Here is a 19,222-nt window from a genome sequence, read left to right on the forward strand (position 1 = left end):
TTATCATTCTCATTTATTCTTATTCATTCATCAGGAACCACCTAACTTTTTCTTGGCCGCCAAAAACAGCGACACATACATTGATCCGGCCATTATCCTACAGACCATGGAGATGTCTACTGATGGTTCACAGGGCAGGGATAGCCCACCATCAAGCGTGAGTTCATAAAGAACAGCTAAATTATCTTAAAACCCCTGAAAATTCAACCACAGCAAACTCACCGCAACATTTGTAACGTCACTAGCTTTGTTCAAAACTTCCCTCCAGACTCGCCTAATGGGGACTGCATAAACTTTCCTTTTTACTAATGCGTCTTTGCACCATGAACATCTTTAGATTGATACTGGCATTTAAATGCCCATTATTATTATTAACATTAAAAATATAAAAGTGTATAGGTTTGCACATTGTGTAACTTACATGGCATAAAGACGATCATGCTGCTTACCTTGAAAAAATGTTGCCTGGAAACTGGTTTTTGAAAACGGCTTTTGAAAAATAAATTATTGATCTCTTGAATGTATGAATGTTTGGAAAGAGTAAGAAAATAAAGCGGTGTTCTTTGATATTTTCTTGTGACTCTGATGAGCAATTGAGCTTAAATTTGTTTGTTGGGATACAAAAAGTGGGATGCTAGTCTATGCCAATATTATCAATGTTGTCTGTGTGTTTTAGAGATGAAGTATACCTACATGTACATGTAGTTTTATGGAACCATTGGGTTGCTTTAATCCTAATAAGTGTAGGTAAACATGTACAAAAGAATTAAACTGTTTCATTTCAAAAGGTTGTAGCATTTTGAGATAGTGTCAAAAATCTGGAGTGGTTAAAGGATTTGGGTACTTTTTCAAAATGTCCATAGATTTACGTTAAACTTACAGGGTTTGAAGATAATGATAGTGGAAAGCTTCCCTTCAAATATTATTTACTGAGGTGCTGTAGTTTTTGAGAAATGAGTAAAACAATGTAACAAAAATAGGTTTGTAAATGCTTAAAATAATTTTGGTCTCATGAGACAAAAATTATTTTTATGACATTGTTTTACTCATCACCCAAAAACTACTGCACCTCAGCACGTAATATTTTCAGGGAAGCTTTCTACTATCATTATCTTCAAATTGTGTAAGTTTAGTGTAAATCTGTGGACATTGTGTTTTTTGTCCTACAAAAAGTACATACACCCACTACGTATCCTAGCTTCCCATCCTATGTAATTGAACTACATCCATCTCTTCAATACTTGTCTTATTTATTTTCAGCTTAACTGTTCTGCCATCTTGCACTTCTATTACGAATTTGTTGTGTCATGTTCATCTTTCATTTTTGTCTGTCTGTCTGTCTGTCTGTCTGTTTTTCTGTCTGTCTGTCTGGTTGTCTCGTTTTCTTGTCTGTCTGGCTGTTTTTTACAAGCTTATGCTTACTAAAACGGCCCCATACTCTATTTATTTATTCATGTTTACTCTATCTTAAAGAAATGTTTTGCTCTACTCCAAAATACATGTAACTGTTGTTATTCTTTTATGAGAGTATGGAAATAAATGTATTCTTGAATTGAATTGAATTGAATCACCAGCTGCAGTGCGTCTTACCAAGTGGAGTAATTACCAAAGGTAAATACCCTCCCTCAGAATAAGTATTTTTGAAGTATTTCTCTAAAGTTAGTGTGATTTTGTTTCTTCTTGTGCAGGTTTTTTCAGAGCCGATATTTGAGGAGTTCCCTGCTCGCCAATCAGAAGAGCAGTTAAATTCTTCACTGCTTCTTGACTTCAGCTCCCCACAGCAGAACGGTCAGCAACCTCCTCAGCCACAACGAGACGAAAGGTAAGTGGATACTTATGTATAAAATTGGCAATGAGAATTGAAAAAGCAGTCAAAATCTTGCTATGCTTGGTGCTTTCCTCTTTTGTTTTGGCAAACTGCAGTTGCATGTCTGTTGGTGCGTTCGATTAGCTTCCCTGGGTCGACCCCAGTCTACCCCCGGTGCGTTCGAATAGCTTCCCTGGGTTGACCCCAGTCTACCCCCGGTATGTTCGAATAGCTTTGATGTCACTACAGGGGCTCACCCGGGTCAGCCCCAAGGGCCCTGCTTGTTGAACGGGTCACTTGGGGCTGGCCCAAGGTGCATGACGTCACCACGAGAGCGTGAGTGATCGTTCGAATAGCTCTTGTCAAGGGCTCACCCGAGTGAGCACCACAGGGTCGACACAGCGAAGCTTATCGAACGCAACCTGGGCCCAATTTCATGGCTCTGCTTACCGTAAGCGCGGATTTGGCGCTTACGGAAGCAGGGAGCTCTGTGCTTACGGCAAGCGTATTTCACGGGTTAGCGGCGAATTTGGGCTTCTGCGTGTGCGTACTCCACTTTTCTAGGCATTCTACGCTTACAAGGCTAGCACAGAAATTCGGTGCTTGAAGCGGGGAATCGTGATCGTAAGCGCAGAATTCGGCGGTAAGCAGAGCCATGAAATTGGGCCCTGTATATGTACATGTACCACCCTAGTCAGTGTCCAACAGTTTTGGTGTTGAGACAACATAGCTTTGGATTTTCTTAGGAGGTAGGATCCTAATAAATACTCAAGTAGGGATTAAATGGAAGGTATACACATGTTCATTCCGTAGAGTGTCGTGGCCGAGTGGTTAAGAGCATCGAATTCAAGTTCTGGTGCGAATTCACCAGAGTGTGGGTTCGAATCCCGGTCGTGACACTTGTGTCCTTGAGCAAGATACTTTACTATAATTGCTTCTCTTCACCCAGGGGAATAAATGGGTACCTGCGAGGGTAGAGGTTGATATTGTGAATGAAAAAGCCTTTGGAGCGATATAAACTGTTGCCCAGGTTGTATACTCCCAAGGGAGCTGAGAAACATTAAAAAGGGATGTTATTGGCCCTATGACCAGGGCACTAATGTGAGCGCATTGATACAGCTATTGTGAAATGCGCTATATAAGAATTGGTTATTATTATTATTATTTTTAACCACTCCTAAAATTAATGGCGATAAAAACTTCTTTGGTTAGTATAAAGCATTCTACATGTACATTGAAGTAATGGGGTTATGGAAAAAGAGATCAGTTTTATTCCCCCAAATTTGAGTTTGCGTAACCTCTCTCAGACTGTGTGTCCCTATTACGAATTACTCTTTGTGCATGGATTTTTCGGCTTTATCTCAAAAACATGACCACCTTTTGGAATGAAATTTTCACTGGATATTTTTATTTTATGAATTAATATTTAGATAGGATTAAAACAATCAAACGGTTCCAAAAAAGAAGAAGTGTACTTTCCCTTTAACAAAGAGCCAGTGTATTGCTTGGAGGACCAAGGTAATGTGATGTGAAAGATCTTGTTAGAGTATGTTAGGGAACAATTAAAGGGTGTATGTAACTTTTGTATGACAAAAAACACAATGTCCACAGATTTACACTAAACTTACACAGTTTGAAGATAATGATAGTAGAAAGCTTCCCTGAAAATATTACGTGCTGAGGTGCTTTAGTTTTTGGGAACTGAGTAAAACAATGTCATGAAAATAATTTTCGTCTCATGAGACGAAAATTATTTTAAGCATTTACAAACGTATTTTCATGACATTGTTTTACTCATTTCTCAAAAACTACAGTACCTCAGTAAGAAATATTTGAAGGGAAGCTTTCCACTATCATTTTCTTCAAACCATGTAAGTTTAATGTAAATCTATGGACATTTTGAAAAGGTACCCAAATCCTTTAAAACCTTCCTTTATCTTTATCTTATAGGGACTGGCTGATAGAGCAGCTTCAGCAAGAAATAGAAGAGCTGAAGTTTGAACTAGACAGGACGCAACGTGAAGACCAACGGATCATCAACGACCTTAAAAGAAGAATCATGGAATTAGAGACGGAGCTTAATGAACACAGGACACTCATTGAAAATACATACCAGGTATAGTCTCTTGCTATACATGTAGATAGCTCCCAGTTTTATTTAAAGGAACACGTTGCCTTGGATCGGTCGAGTTGGCCGTTGAAAAGCGTTTGTAACCAGTTGTTACAAAATTCATATGGTTAGAAAGATGATTTAAAAGTAGAATACAATGATCCACACTTATTTGCCCCGAAATTGCGAGGTTTTCTGACTCCCATAAATGGCTAGCTGTGTTAGTCGACGAGGTAAAAGGAAAACCACGCAATTTAGTGTTTGTCGACAAGGTAAAAGGAAAACCACGCAATTTCGAGGCAAATTTGTGTGGATCATTGCTTTCTACTTTCAAAATAACTCTCTTATCATATGCATTTTATAACAAACGGTTACAAACGCTTTTCAAAGACCAACAACATCTGACTTTTGAAAAATGGTCTAAAACGTTGCTGGAGCCAGTCACATATATTTGTTGTTGTTATTTGCAGGAAAATGAAGATTTGCAGACAAAATTAAAAGAAGAGTCAGAGAAAGCACAACACCCGGCCATCACTGCTGCTATGGTGGAACAGTGCGATGAAGCTGATAGTAAGTTTCTCTTTAATAATATGTCAAAGCTGCTCCTTTAAAGGGAAGGTACACGTTTGGTAAATGTTCAAAACAAATATTAACTTACTTAAAAACTGACTTGGTAAAGAGCATTGGAGAGCTGTTGATAGTATAAAACATTGTGGGAAACGACTCCCTCTGAAGTAACGTGGTTTTTGAGAAAGAGGTAATTTCTCACTAAAATAATAAAAGTCTTCTAGCTAGAAGTCTTTTATCTGAAAGCACACACATTCGTCCAACAAGGGTGTTTTTTCTTTCATCATTTTCTCGCAATTTCGATGACCGATTGAGCCCAAATTTTCACCGGCTTGTTATTTTATGGTTATGATTAGATACACCAAGTGAGAAGACTGGTCTTTGACAATTACCAAACGTGTACCTTCCCTTTAATAATAATAACAATAATAATAATACCATTTATATAGCGCCTTTTCCAAAGGTTACAAAGCGCTCATTTTAACTTTTTTTTTAGTATCAACTGATAATCACCTTCTACTTGCTTTATGGGATTTTAATTTCATATTTTGTCATGTTCTGTTCTACTGTCCTTGTCCACAGGGCCCCCCAGGCAGAACAGTGTTTCACACTGATGGAGCTTAACTGTATTAATAACACTTTATAATAATAAAATAGTAATGACATAAGGGTTATCGGAATTCCTGCAGGCACAATTTGTACACAACCTTACAGCTAAATAGAGGGCGTCATGTTATCAAATTTGGACTTAAAGAAATGCTGTAATTCTAAACCTTGCTTCCTTATCATTTGTTTTACAATCATTCTCAGGAAGAGCCAAATCATATGAAGACAAATTCAAGAAGATGAAAGATGTATACAGCAAACTACGAGAGGAACATGTCAACTTGCTGAGAACGGTCAGTTGGACATTATCTTTTTTTTTACTGGAGCCCTCTAACCTTGAAGCTTTTAACTCTTGCATGCACCGACCGGGCATGCTAGCGACCAGCTTAAGTCCCTTTAAAAAAATGTTTTGTAAAACTAAAAATAAAGACCAAACAGGACTCTTTAAGGTGCTATTTTGCCACTTGAAGGTAAGGGCTATATTTAACCGATTTGGGCCATCAACCCAAATCAGCTGCCACCAGGGGCCTTGTGCCACCTATTTTAAAATTACAAAACGCAGCTGCTCGCATTGTCACTCTTACCAGGAAACACACTCACGTTACACCGGTTCTGAAGTCACTACACTGGCTACCAGTCGAATCTCGTATTACTTTCAAACTTCTGTTGCTTATCTTTCATTGCATTAATGGTTCTGGTCCTATGTATAACATTTCTTTGGTTAAAGCTTATACTCCTGTGCGATCTCTCCGATCTTCCAATACATGCGTGCTACAGGTTACTATGTAGCAAGTCATGGGGCGATAGGTCATTTTCCCATGCTGGACCCACACTCTGGAATGACTTAACCTCTTCAAATCCGCAATATGTCTAATCTCAATACTTTCAAGATTAAGTTGAAAACCACATTATTTAATTGCCTATTATGTAATTGGTCTATGTGTCTTATTGTCCTTGCTGTGTGTGGTTCCCCCTCCTGTGCGCCTTGAGCACCTCATTTTGGTGGATTTTGGCGCCCTATAAATATTCTTTATTATTATTATTACTGCTGGGGCTGACACAGGGTTACCTCTTCACAGTCTGTAAGATGAGGGCATGTGTATCATCCTCATCCTCTATAAGCCTGGCTGGTAGAGCAGAATGCACTACCTTCCCTACTTTCTCTGAAGCAATTGTGTTTTTTTTTTTTTTTTAAGACCAGGTATCGAACCCCCACTCTGCTCTGCTGAGAACACCAGAGCTTGGATCCGGTTAACTAGACCGCGCGGCCACGGCACGCTACAAAACGTCATCCTCCTCTTGGAGCCTGGCTGGTAGAGCAGAATGCACTACCTTCTCAACTGTGTACAAAGCAATTATGCTTAAGTATGCACAAGGGCACAACTGTCATGACTGGGATTTGAACCCACACTCTGCTACTGACAGCACCAGTGCTATGGTCCGGTGAACTAGACCGCTCAACCATGACATGGAAACAAATTTGTACAATGTTTTGTGATTCCATTCTACAGAATGCAGATGTCAGCAGACAACTCACCACTGTTGTCAAGACAACAGAAGAGTCCCAACTAGCCAAGTTGAATGCGGAGAAGTTTGTGGAGAAATTACAGCAATCCATAGATGCGAAAAGCTCATCGGAAGAGAAACTCAAGGCAGACTTGGCTGCCCGACAGAAACGCATACTCGGTGAGCTTGTTTGTTTAATTGTTGGGGTGTTTGTTTGTTTGTTTGATTAGATGATCTTCCCGTCAAGGGAGCTCGGCAAAACTCCCACAAGGGGATAAACACCTAGCTGGCAACAGCCAATCTCTCTCATACAAACATACGTTGAAAGTTTATGATTTTAAGTTGCAAAAATCAAGAAATTGTGATTCAGTGACAAAACGACAATACTGATGCTCTAGTCATTGTGAAATCAGCGGCTATCTTGGTAGGATTCAAACCTTGTTTTTGCAATTCGTGTAGTCTAACCACTAGACCATGATGACCAAATTATAGACTACGTGCATGTATAAGGTTTCTAAGAGAGCTGATGGGCCCAATCTCATGGAGCTTTTTAAGAACTTAAAGTAGCTAAGCTTAATACGTACATCTAGTTGCCAGGCTAGCTCTCTGGGTTACTGTAAGGGCATCTGCTCTAGCGATGCAAAGGTCGTCGATTTGAATCCCTCCCGATTCTGGTTAATATTGTAAAGAAACGGAAGGTCTTATTTTATTTTTTACTGTTGGTTCTGTTGAAACTTTAAGATTATTTGTAAATGGATTTGAATGTTTTTTTGTTATGTCCCAACCCTTGTGTATCAAAGGCGAAGATGAGACTGTGGTATATTTTTTACAGATTTTAATTTATCTTTGATAAACAAAGTTGACAGTGCCAATATTACCTTTGAATATTTGCAGTGGGAGCTATAGAGGAAGCTGAGCAGATAATTCAGCAGGTGTTGGCTCAGCTTGATGATCCAGCTTATTCAACAGCAACATGTACTGCAGGTACAGTTATCTTTATATAATTTTGCGCTTACCATCACCGTTCTCCACTTACTTACAAGCGCTGAATTTCTTCTCCAGTTGTGTAAGCAAAGAACGCGCAGTACTGTGGAGTAAGCACTCACCCAAGCAAAATTTTCACTGCTAACCTGTGAAATACGCTTGACGTAAGCGTGGAACTCCCTGCTTCCATAAGTGCTAATTATTTGCTAACTGTAAGCAGAGCCATGGCGTGTCATGGCCGAGCGGTTAAGAGCACCGGATTCAAGCTCTGGTGTTTGATCACCAGGGTGTGGGTTCGAATCCCGGTCGTGACACTTGCTACGTAAAATTGGGGAGAGGTAGTGCTTTCTGCTCTAGCGGCCAGGCTTCGGACTGATGATACCCAAGCCTACATCCGCATGGACTGTAAAAGGGGTAACCCTGTTTCAGCCCTAGGAGTAGGTGGCAACGGCCTCTGGAAAAAAATAATTGTAGCCCACACCTTGAAATGGCCTTCAATATATTAATTTTTTTTTTTTTAAAAGAGCCATGAAACTGGGCCCATATCTTTACTTAGTACTGTATGCCATCTTGTCTTTTGTTGCATGCAGAATACCTACTTAGCCGGACTGACAGGGTCGACCAATCACTGAACAATCTACACAAGACCTTCCAAGGTTACACACAAGACAAGAACGGTAAGCTAAAACGGTTTCAGTGCACAATATGTGCACAATATGAAAGATAAACAGAGGTACATGTGTACGGTATGGATCAACCATAATATTTATTAAATGCAGTGGACACTATGGGTAATTACTCAAAATAATTATTAGCATAAAACCTTTCTTGGTGACAAGTAATGGGGAGAGGTTGATAGTATAAAAAATTGTGAGAAACGGCTCCCTCTGAAGTAACATAGTTTTCGAGAAAGAAGTATGAAGATTTAGAACTTGAGGTCTCAAAATTAACAATCTAAACGCACACAACTTTGTGTGACAAGGGTGTTTTTTCTTCCATTATTATCTCGCAACTTCGATGACCGATTGAGCTCAAATTTTCACAGGTTTGTTATTTATGCATATGTTAAGATACACCAACTGTGAAGGCTAGTCTTTGACAATTACCAATAGTGTCCACTGCCTTTAAATTTGTCAAAAATAAACAATAAACAAACAAAAACCTGCATATGCTCTATCATTTTGTAAAGAGATAATAGACTTCAAAAAGACTGTCGGCGAATCAAAGATGGTAATTTTTCCAGCCAAGGTGTTTAAGCAACAAAGTTTAGCCCATAGGCAGGTGGCTCTTTCATGGTTCTTGTTAACCTGGAGAGTTGGTATTGTGTTCTCCGTGTTGAAGTTGACTATCACAAAAATCTTGTATCGTGTGAAACACAATCTCCCAACCATGTTTTTGATTAAAACACTGATCATTTTACCTTGTTTTCTAAATTATGACTATCAGTGCATAAAACATGAAATAACATAAACATGTTATGTGGCTCAAATAATTTGTTTGCAGTACTGTATGTAAACAAACAACAGCTGTTAGGATACATATAGTTAGTACAATTCACATCACTCTCAACTGTGTATTCAATACTGTTCAGGTTTTGCACTGGCTAAATGCCAGCTGGAACAGCTGCTATTAAAGGCAGTGGACATGGTAATTTGGTCATTTTCCTAATAATAATAATAATAATAATAATAATAATAATAATACGATTTATATAGCGCCTTTTCCTAAGGTTACAAAGTGCTCAAAGTCTGACAGGAAAAAAACAAAAAAGGGAATGCAATCAAAAAACCAAGAGGAAAACCACGACTAGGCAAAGCCTACGGCATTTAGCCAAGAAAGTCCCGCGAAAAGCAGGTCTCTCTTTGACTGGAACTGCAGGCCAAGCAAGGCGAGATTTACTGATTGAAAAAGAATGTTTTCAGAGACCTTTTGAGGGCAAGGTTTATATGTGGTTAGCCAATGTTGTGCAAAGAAATGTGCATAAAGATAAAGTATAAATCTTTACAGATTTACACATAAGATAGTTAGAAAACATAAGATAGTTAGAAGGGATAATAAATGTTGGTGCTCTCCCATCCAGTTTTTCCTGAGATATGAGTAAAAAATTAAATGCTGTGTTTGTCATCCAACATTTTTAAATTGTCTTTTCATCCAAACAGAGCTTAGTCCATTAGTTCGTCATGTCTCGTCCTTTTCTTGCATCATCGGAGAATATATCCTTCAAGCCAAAGCAACCTCCAACATGGCAGCAATCAGCTACAGTGAAGGTAAAGATTCTTAGTTTGTCACAATGGATAGTTGTTTAATTGTTATTATATTAACGGGTGTCGTGGCCGAGTGTATAAGAGCACCGAATTCAAGCTCTGGTGATTCTGTTCAGCAGAGTGTGGGTTCGAATGCCGGTCATGACACTTGTGTCCCTGAGCAAGACACTTAACTATTCTTGCTTCTCTCCACCCAGGGGTAAATGGGTACCTGTAAGGGCAGAGATGGTTCTTGTGATTGATTTAGCCAAGAAGAGCATTCTTGTTGCACAAGGCTGTATACTCCCCAGGGAGCTGAGATGGTTTAAGTAATGATTTAAGGCCCAGTGACCAGGGGTAATAATTTGAAGTGCTTCGGGACGCCCTTCGGGTGTGAAAAAGGGCTATATAAAAACTGAATATTTGTGTTATGATTATTATTAGGTTTCGAACCCGCATTATGTTAACTACAGAACTTGAGTGCACCACCCTAGACGGCTCAGCCATGACACCCCATTGTAGTACTCATACCTTTACTCAAGCTGGTTTCAATTTACCCACTCTCTCAGGTCTGTCCAGTGCCTGTAAGTCGGCATGTGGCACCTCCCTAGCTCTCCTTGATGCATTGAAGGATGACACAAACACAGGCAAAGTAGATTCCAACAAGCAGACAGTCGACCAATCCCTCAAAGAAATCAAAAGAATTGCTCAGGTAAGATTTGTATTAACACATAACCATGGGGGTATTTTCCTGAATTTGAATAAAAAAACAGCAGGAAAGCTCAATTAAAGAATTTCTGAGTTTGCCCACTAACCTGGAGAGTATATTCACTGAAGTACTTGGTTCATTAAACTGAATGGATGAGCAGTTAATCTGCCTGGGGCAGTCAGCAGCTCAGCTGGTTTGTACATGATCCATTTGAGTCTTGGGAAAAGGAATTACAAGGAGATAACAGGTGTGAGTTGCAAGACGAAAAGGATGTGTTATTCTGGCATTTTTCTTTAATGGAGCTTTCCCGTAATGCAATCGGTCTACAGGGCTTGCCCTTCACTTTTTCAGTGACTAGCAAGCAGGACTGGTCACCATTCCAGAACTTGCATACTTTAATAATTTACATTATTGTGCAGGAGTTATTGCCCGGAGAGGCAGATGTCCAAGAGGAGCTTGGTGACCTGGTAGACCAAGAGATGCAGTCCACAACGGATGCCATTGATAAGGCTGCTTTAAGGATCGCAGTAAGTGTCTCTCCATCTCTCTCATTGTTTACCCCTTTTATTATTGATAAGTGTACCAGGGGTCGATTTCACAAAGAGTTAGGACTACATGTAGTCCTAACTTAGGACCAGTCCTAGGAGATATACAAATTGCATGGATAGTCCTAAGTTAGGACGAGTAACTGGTCCTAACTCGAGATAAGACTAGTCCTAATTTCTTTGTGAAATCCACCCCTGGTTCTTAATGTTCATTACACAGCACACATGACCCACAGGTTTGCGTCCCAATCTAAAAGATGAAGCAACTACGGTCAAGTATCATGCTCAAGAACACAAGTGACCAAAACCGACACTTTGTCAACTCCAGAACTTTAGATTGGTGTAAGAGACCGCTCAGCCACAACAAGAAGAACACAAGTGACATGACCAGGACCAAAACCGACACTTTGTCAACTCCAGAACTTTAGATTGGTGTAAGAGACTGCTCAGCCACAACAAGAAGAACACAAGTGACATGACCAGGACCAAAACCAACACTTTGTCAACTCCAGAACTTAAGATTTGTGCAAGAGACCGCTCAGCCACAACAATTCTCAAAGAAAACAATTTGCACACTGTGACACAAGATTTCAACAAATGTGCCTGGTTTTTTTTACGAGCTTTATACATTAAACAGCACACAGGACCTACAGCTTTGCGTCCCAATCCAAAGGATGAAGCAGTTATGGTCAAGTGTCTTGCCCAGGGCCACAAGTGCAACGGCCAGGACCAGAACCCACACTCTAACAACACCAGAACTTGAGTCCAATGCATGAGCCCGCTCAGCCATGACATACATGAAAGAACAATTTGCCTCAGTGTGACACAAGACTTTGCAGTCTATTACTATTTGCCTAAAACTCCGTCAAGTGTTGCAAGCAACCACCTTTTTCTAGCAGCTCTTTAAACTTTCAAACGCCTTTCAAGAGATAAACCTCGAACAATTCTACCCCCTCTAGGACATGTTGCAGAAGTCCCGCCAAGCCGACACTGGTATCAAACTGGAGGTGAATGAGAAGATCTTAGATTCCTGTAATGACTTGATGAACAGCATTAAGATGCTGATTGAGAAGTCCAAGACACTGCAGAGAGAGATCGTTGCTGATGGAAGGGTAAGGAGCTCACTTTACTCACCATTTTTTGCTCACCATCTATGGGGCCTTGTTAAAATTAGTCCAGTACAACCATCGAATAAGTATAGTCCAGGACAACAGTTTTTGTAATTCACCGTGTTTGACATTGGGGGTCGGAGAAAACATAGGAGAAGTTCACAGTGCCTGGGGTTACATTTGTTTGCAACTGCAGAGACTTGGACCCCTAACTACTGGTAAACAAACACTCAGCAGGGTGGATATGTGCGCATTACAAGTCTTATTATTATTATTATTATTATTATTATTATTATTATTAGTTGTATTCATTTTGTTTTTTACCCATACACCTATGTGTGTTAGCACTGTATACTCAGTACTTTCCCGAGTCCTGTGAAAAAATATCACAGGCATGTTACTCGGGTGGGATTCAAACCCACGACCCTTGCAATTCTAGAGCAGTGTCTTGCCAACTAGACTACCGAGGTTGCCCGGTAGCTAGAGGCAGTTCGAATCCTATGTTTTGGCAGCGGGTACGCAACAATAATAAGAGATGTTAAATTTTGCATCGGGGGATAAAGAATATCAATTTTGTTTTTACCCATACACCGATGTGTGTTAGCACTGTATACTCAGTACTTATTAGTTGTCTCTAATCTAATAGAAATACAGTCCAACGGAAATCCAACAGCAATTTGACATTGAAGAATTGTTATCCAACTACATGATGTACCTGTCCTGAACTGATTTTGACAAGACCGCTTGCAAACTAGTGTTGGCATTTTAAAAACCATCCTTGGTAGAAGTTTGTGGAACCAAACTTAACCAACCCCAGATGGATTTGTGGCAGGTAGAAACCTTCTAGAACAACATACTCTTGAATAATTTGTCCATTGTGCTGTTTTTTAGGGTACAGCGTCTGCCGGTGAGTTCTATAAGAGACATCATAGGTGGACAGAGGGACTCATCTCAGCTGCTAAACTTGTTGGAGTTGGCGCCACACATCTTGTGTAAGTCTTTGGGGTTTCACTCAACATAAATTCAATCATTCATTCATTTGTTTTTTATTTGAACACACCCCTTAACCTCGGGGAGGGTTACATCAACATTTTAAAACTGAATTGTTTTAATATACATTGGCAGGAGAAAAATAAAGTCAACAGGGGCAACAGGCATTATGTTTTTCTTGTAAGTTCATAAATAAAAAGACGAATTTGGCAACACAATTAATAATAGATTCATCTGTAGAACTCATAAGAAATTCAAATTTTTCACTGTTAGTAAACAGCTGAAAATGTGCATTATTTCCACTCACAAAGTTAAGCATTTGTTCCCTAAGAGCACTGTATAATGGACAATTGAGTAAAAAGAAATGGATCTAAGTTTTAACCTCCAAATTACAATGAGGGCAAATTAATAATAATAATGTGTTCTTATATAGCACTTTAGCACTCCCCTAAATGCATATCAAAGTGCTCAATATTTGTTACTGCAAGGTATGTAGTAGAGCTACATGTTTATAGCACCATGTAAATTTTGACAAGGTGCTGTGGTGCAACATACTGCCAATTAGACCAGGACTACCGGGACGAACCCCTTCTCTAGGATATGTGCACTAGGTTCTTTTACGTGCATTACAGAACACACAAGACCAACGGCTTTACAGACCATCCGAAGAACACAGCCATAAAGGTTAAGTATCATGCTTAAATCCGGTGTTCTTATTTGCTCTCGCCAACTAGTGCATCTTTAGTGATGCTGTAAAACGAGCTAGAAAACAGTGTAGAATGCTGGTGTGTTTGCCCATTTCCTTGTTTTTCTTCTTCAGATTTACTAATATCTCTTGTATTTTGCAGCGATGCATCAGATAAATTGATTCAAGGAAAGGGTAAATATGAAGAGCTTGAGGTGTGCTCCCATGAGATCGCTGCCTGTACAGCCCAGCTTGTTGTCGCTAGTAAAGTCAAAGCAAGTAAAGACAGTGAGAACCTGAAAGGGTTGCAAACTGCATCTCGGGGCGTGGCTACATCGACGGCGCAGGTGGTAGCATCGGCAAAGACGGGGGCACAGCTCATTGTTGAAGGAGGTGAGAAACCATACTCAATCTGCATATTTCTCAATCACCTGACTAAATTTAAGTTAGGCCTCAAATTCATTTATGGGAATGGCCACTTTGACGTCTTTAACCAGTCAAAATTATTTGTCCATGATTCTACTGTTCTTAATTTACCACTTATTAGACATCATCACCACTCTTTTATACCTTGAACAATATTCTTTTTCATGGATGCAAAAGACATAAACTTTTTGAGTCCCCTTTACAACCAACAGTATTGCCCCTTAACATTGGTTTGCTAGCCAAATGCTATTTAAATACTTCAGAGTCATTCATAATTTTCTCACAGTGATCCAGCTGGTTATCTTAATGTTGAAAGGCATTTTTTAGGTATTATTATGAACTGGACTAGTGAAGTGTCAAGCTAATATACATGTATTAGCTGACGTTTGGGTTAGCACCATGTACATGTATAAATCTCTTTTGAGTAGTGTTGGTTCTGAAAAGAACCACTTAAATCAGTGTGCTCGGATCGTCTTCACCTAGACTCTGTTGCTAGACGTTGCTTAATTACTGCCTTGGAGATTAACTGGTAGTTGGACTTGGCCCAATGGTGCTTGAAGACAGGAACAGGATAAGCTGGGCTTGGTTGGATGGAGCCTGTAGGATAAGCTGGGTTTGGTTGGATGGAGCCTGTAGGATAACCTGGGCTTAGTTGGATGAAGCCTGTAGGATAAGCTGGGCTTGGTTGGATGGAGCCTGTAGGATAAGCTGGGCTTGGTTGGATGGAGCTTGTAGGATAAGCTGGGCTTGGTTGGATGGAGCCTGTAGGATAAGCTGGGCTTGGTTGGATGGAGCTTGTAGGATAAGCTGGGCTTGGTTGGATGGAGCCTGTAGGATAAGCTGGGCTTAGTTGGATGGAGCTTGTAGGATAAGCTGGGCTTGGTTGGATGGAGCCTGTAGGATAAGCTGGGCTTGGTTGGATGGAGCCTGTAGGATAAGCTGGGTTTGGTTGGATGGAGCCTGTAGGATAACCTGGGCTTAGGTGGATGAAGCTTGTAGGATAAGCTGGGCTTAGTTGGATGAAGCTTGTAGGGTAAGCTGGGCTTAGTTGGATGAAGCCTGTAGGATAAGCTGGGTTTGGTTGGATGGAGCCTGTAGGATAACCTGGGCTTAGTTGGATGAAGCCTGTAGGATAAGCTGGGCTTGGTTGGATGGAGCCTGTAGGATAAGCTGGGCTTGGTTGGATGGAGCCTGTAGGATAACCTCGGCTTAGTTGGATGAAGCTTGTAGGGTAAGCTGGGCTTAGTTGGATGAAGCTTGTAGGCTGATGCTAATTTATAGCAAACACTGACTTAAGCTTATTGTACATGTGTTGTTTCTTGTTTGAACCCAGATGTGAATGATTTCACCAAGCTGTCCCTGACTCAGACCAAACGTTATGAGATGGACGCCCAAGTTGCAGTCCTTGAGTTGGAGAGTAAACTACAGAAAGAGCGAGTCAAACTCGCACAGCTGAGGAAACGACACTATCAGCTCGCTGGAGCTTCAGAAGGCTGGGATGAGGAGGTAAGGCGTTTCTGATCAGGCAATTTTGTCAGTTTCACATTTTGGTATTTCTGGGGGATTTGTCTAAGCTTTTTTTTTTTTTGTGCAAGTCGCCAGAGACACAAGGCCTGAAGGCCACTTCTTTTTTCCCAGAGGCCGTTGCCACCTAGACCTACTCCTAGAGCTGAAACAGGGTTACCCCTTTTACAGTCCATACGGATGTAGGCTTGGGTATCATCAATCTGAAGCCTGGCCGGTAGAGAAGAAAGCCCTACCTCCCCAATTTTACGTAGCAAGTGTCACGACGGGTATTTGAACCCACGCTATGCTGATCAAATACCAGAGCTTGAATCCGGTGCTCTTAATCGATCGGCCATGACACGCCACACACTATTTCGACCCTAGCAGAGTCTTTCCTGAAGGCTTATGTATATTACAACAGTCAAGTGGAAATACACGAATAGCAAATTTGACAAAAGATTTCATATATCATATATATTATTCACAGATTTACAAATAATTTACAGGGTTTACAGAAGGTAGTGGTGAAAGACTTCTCTTAAAATATTATTCCATGAAATGCTTTACTTTTTGAGAAAACAGTAAAACAATATCAATGCGGATACAAGGGTGGGTTTTCCCGTTATTTTCTCCCGACTCCGATGACCGATTGAGCCTCAATTTTCACATGTTTGTTATTGTGTATATAAGTTATGATACACGAAGTGTGTGCCTTGGACAATACTGTTTACTGAAAGGGTCCAATGGCTCTAAGGACAATATCAAACCAACTGATGTCATACAAGTGCACATATATTTCACAGCAAAGGGTTCCATAAGAGCAAATTTTCTCAAATCAGCTTGATGAATAGAAAGTGGCGATCGAGCTTCAAAATTCTTTGAGAAGGGCTGTGGTTCCACTAAAATTCATTCTAAACTCTTGCTTTGGGAACATATGTTGGTAACTGCCAAGCTATGCAAGGTGTAGGTTATTTATTTGGTTATTTATTTCGGTTTAAAAATACAAAACATGTTTGCAAGTAACACAAAGTAAACATTAACGGAACACGTTGCCTTGGATCGGTCGAGTAATGGTCACTCTGCCAGTTCTCTGGTTCAGCATATTCTACATGAGATAATAATTTGTATGGTGCTTCTGCAAGATGCAGCATAAACCTTTGGTTTTACTGGAAGCATTAAGTAGCTTTTGAAGCTTTGCATGGTGGAAATGCGATATGGAAAGGTTTGCGGTAACACCATGTAATGACTATCTCTAATGAGGTGTGGTGGTTCTGAAAAGAACCGTTTGTTTCAACTTGACGTTTCTATCAGTATGCTCTGATCGTCTTCTGGAGAAAGGGAAGCATTAACTTTACAGCCAAAAAAAGCATGCATAATTATTGCATAATTGTCCAAACAAAATGTTTTAGTCTAATTAGAGGTTGTTTCTTTAGCTAGTGGATATCTGTAAACCTATTGTTTTGTTTGCTAAATTCGTTTTGTTGCCATTGCATGAATTTATCCTTGACAAGATAGTTGACAAGATAAGTGCACATAGTTGTAAATTTGCACAGTTTGTCCTGTTTAAGCGGCAGTGTAACGTTATACATGACCTCAACTATAACCTGAGGTCAAATTTCGAGTTTATGTTTTTTTGTTTTGCCTTGCATGTTGCAGAGAATTTCAACAACAATTATGTCAATTTTGACAACTAAACAACATTTGTTGTATGTCATAACAGTGATTCATTTCTATGTATAAGAGATATTTTTTTGATTTTAAAGGCAGTGAACACTATTGGTAGTTACTCAAAATAATTGTTAGCATAAAAACTTACTTGGTAATGAGCAATGGAGAGCTGTTGATAGTATAAACCATTGTGAGTAAAGGCTCCCTCTGAAGTAACGTAGTTTTTGAGAAAGAAGTAATTTTCCACGAATTTGATTTTGAGACCTCAGAATTAGATTTTGAGGTCCCGAAATCAAGCATCTGAAAGCATACAACTTCGTGTGACAAGGGTGTTTTTTCTTCCATTATTATCTCGCAACGTTGACGACCAATTGGGTTCAAATTTTCACAGGTTTGTTATTTTGTGCATATGTTGAGATACACCAAGTGAGAAGACTGGTCTTTGACAATTACCAAAGGTGTCTAGTGTCTTTCAAGTAGTTGTTATTGTTTCTATCTTGCGCCATACAATTGAAAGTACTAACCGTTGCTTGCTTTTTGTCTTGCTTCTTTTTACTCCAATCTCACCAACTGTCCGGTCTGCTCTGTAGCAAATAGCTAGTGTCTAACAATAACAGGTAGGTACAACTCTTGGATCTTGGTTCTGTCGGGAGAAGTAATCCTAATTCTAAATAACTTGCTGTAGACCCGTTAAATATTTTTCAGTTAAAAAACAGGTTTGAACAAATCTGACAGTTTACCCCTTGACTGTGCATTTATTTTCAATCCAAATGGTGCACAACGTAGCCAGTCGCGCAAAATGACCTTGTGCTAGCTATTATTATTATTATTGTTATTATTATTCTTATTATTATTATTATTATTATTATTGGCAAAATATCGACCTACCAACTTGAAATGGGCCTTGATATTTGTTTGTTCCTTCAATCATCTGTTAGCGCCCTCTTTTGACACAATTTCCTCAGTCCATATTTAAACATCCCTTACTTTGTTCAGATCGCACAACATTGTCACGTGATCTCCTCTTGACCAACCAGAATTGATGAACTGTCACTGGTATTTTAAGAATGTTATTTCAACCCAATTTAAAACAGTTAAATTTAGAAGTAAGCTCACTTACATATGTACTGAAAGTGTTTTATTGGTACAAGTGCAAATCAACAAAAATAAGAGCACAATTTTTCCCAGTTTAGATTGATGATTCTTGCTGTTATTTCTCATTGGTTTAACATTGTAAAAATTACCCCCGTACAAAGATATTGACAAAATAGGGACACTGCCAATATAGGGCTAGATAGCTCAGTTAGTAGAGCGCCGGCACGTTAATCTGGAGGTCGTTGGTTCGAATCCCACTCTAGTCAATTTTTTGTTCAACACCAAATTTTTTTTCAAAATTTCGGTCAGTGTGCTCTGACTGTCTTCTTTTCACATTTGTAATATGAACACTTTCCTTCTTGTTTTCATGAATGAAGGACCCAGAAGGATTTTACAACGAGCCAATCACACCACAGTAAATCTGGAGCAGCCAATCGCAGCAGGCCAAATACACAATAACAAAAGACTCGGCCATTCACAGCTATCCCCTTTGCAAGCTCAGCCAATCGGAGCGGGCAAGTACTTTCCTGTATGTATTACAAGGGTATCATCGCGGCAGACCAAAAACGTTTAATTTACTTTATGATTGTTTGTATCCAGTACAGCCCAACCTGTCCGATAGTTTCAGTGTTGATTCAAAATCAATCAAAAATCTGTAGGATTTGA

General features: G+C 39.7%; 1 protein-coding gene across 2 annotated transcripts in view; it reads left to right on the forward strand.

The window, feature by feature from the left end:
* LOC117290735 (huntingtin-interacting protein 1-like) overlaps positions 1-19,020 on the forward strand; it is a 43,662-nt gene extending 24,642 nt beyond the window's left edge. The window contains exons 10-26 of one of the 2 annotated variants that reach the window (XM_033772281.1): positions 35-157; positions 1,689-1,822; positions 3,758-3,923; positions 4,388-4,487; positions 5,295-5,383; positions 6,602-6,776; positions 7,491-7,580; positions 8,171-8,257; positions 9,740-9,847; positions 10,393-10,535; positions 10,952-11,059; positions 12,037-12,189; positions 13,078-13,178; positions 14,025-14,254; positions 15,621-15,793; positions 18,052-18,078; positions 18,934-19,020. In XM_033772281.1, the coding sequence (XP_033628172.1) occupies positions 35-157; positions 1,689-1,822; positions 3,758-3,923; positions 4,388-4,487; positions 5,295-5,383; positions 6,602-6,776; positions 7,491-7,580; positions 8,171-8,257; positions 9,740-9,847; positions 10,393-10,535; positions 10,952-11,059; positions 12,037-12,189; positions 13,078-13,178; positions 14,025-14,254; positions 15,621-15,793; positions 18,052-18,069 (1,998 nt within the window). In that variant the 3' untranslated portion in view covers positions 18,070-18,078; positions 18,934-19,020. The remainder of the gene's footprint in view (positions 1-34; positions 158-1,688; positions 1,823-3,757; positions 3,924-4,387; positions 4,488-5,294; positions 5,384-6,601; positions 6,777-7,490; positions 7,581-8,170; positions 8,258-9,739; positions 9,848-10,392; positions 10,536-10,951; positions 11,060-12,036; positions 12,190-13,077; positions 13,179-14,024; positions 14,255-15,620; positions 15,794-18,051; positions 18,079-18,933) is intronic. The other variant, XM_033772280.1, reaches the window with a different exon arrangement.
* Positions 19,021-19,222: the final 202 nt, after the last annotated feature.

This window comes from Asterias rubens, chromosome 5 (genome assembly GCF_902459465.1).
Source record: "Asterias rubens chromosome 5, eAstRub1.3, whole genome shotgun sequence".
NCBI lineage: Eukaryota > Metazoa > Echinodermata > Asteroidea > Forcipulatida > Asteriidae > Asterias > Asterias rubens.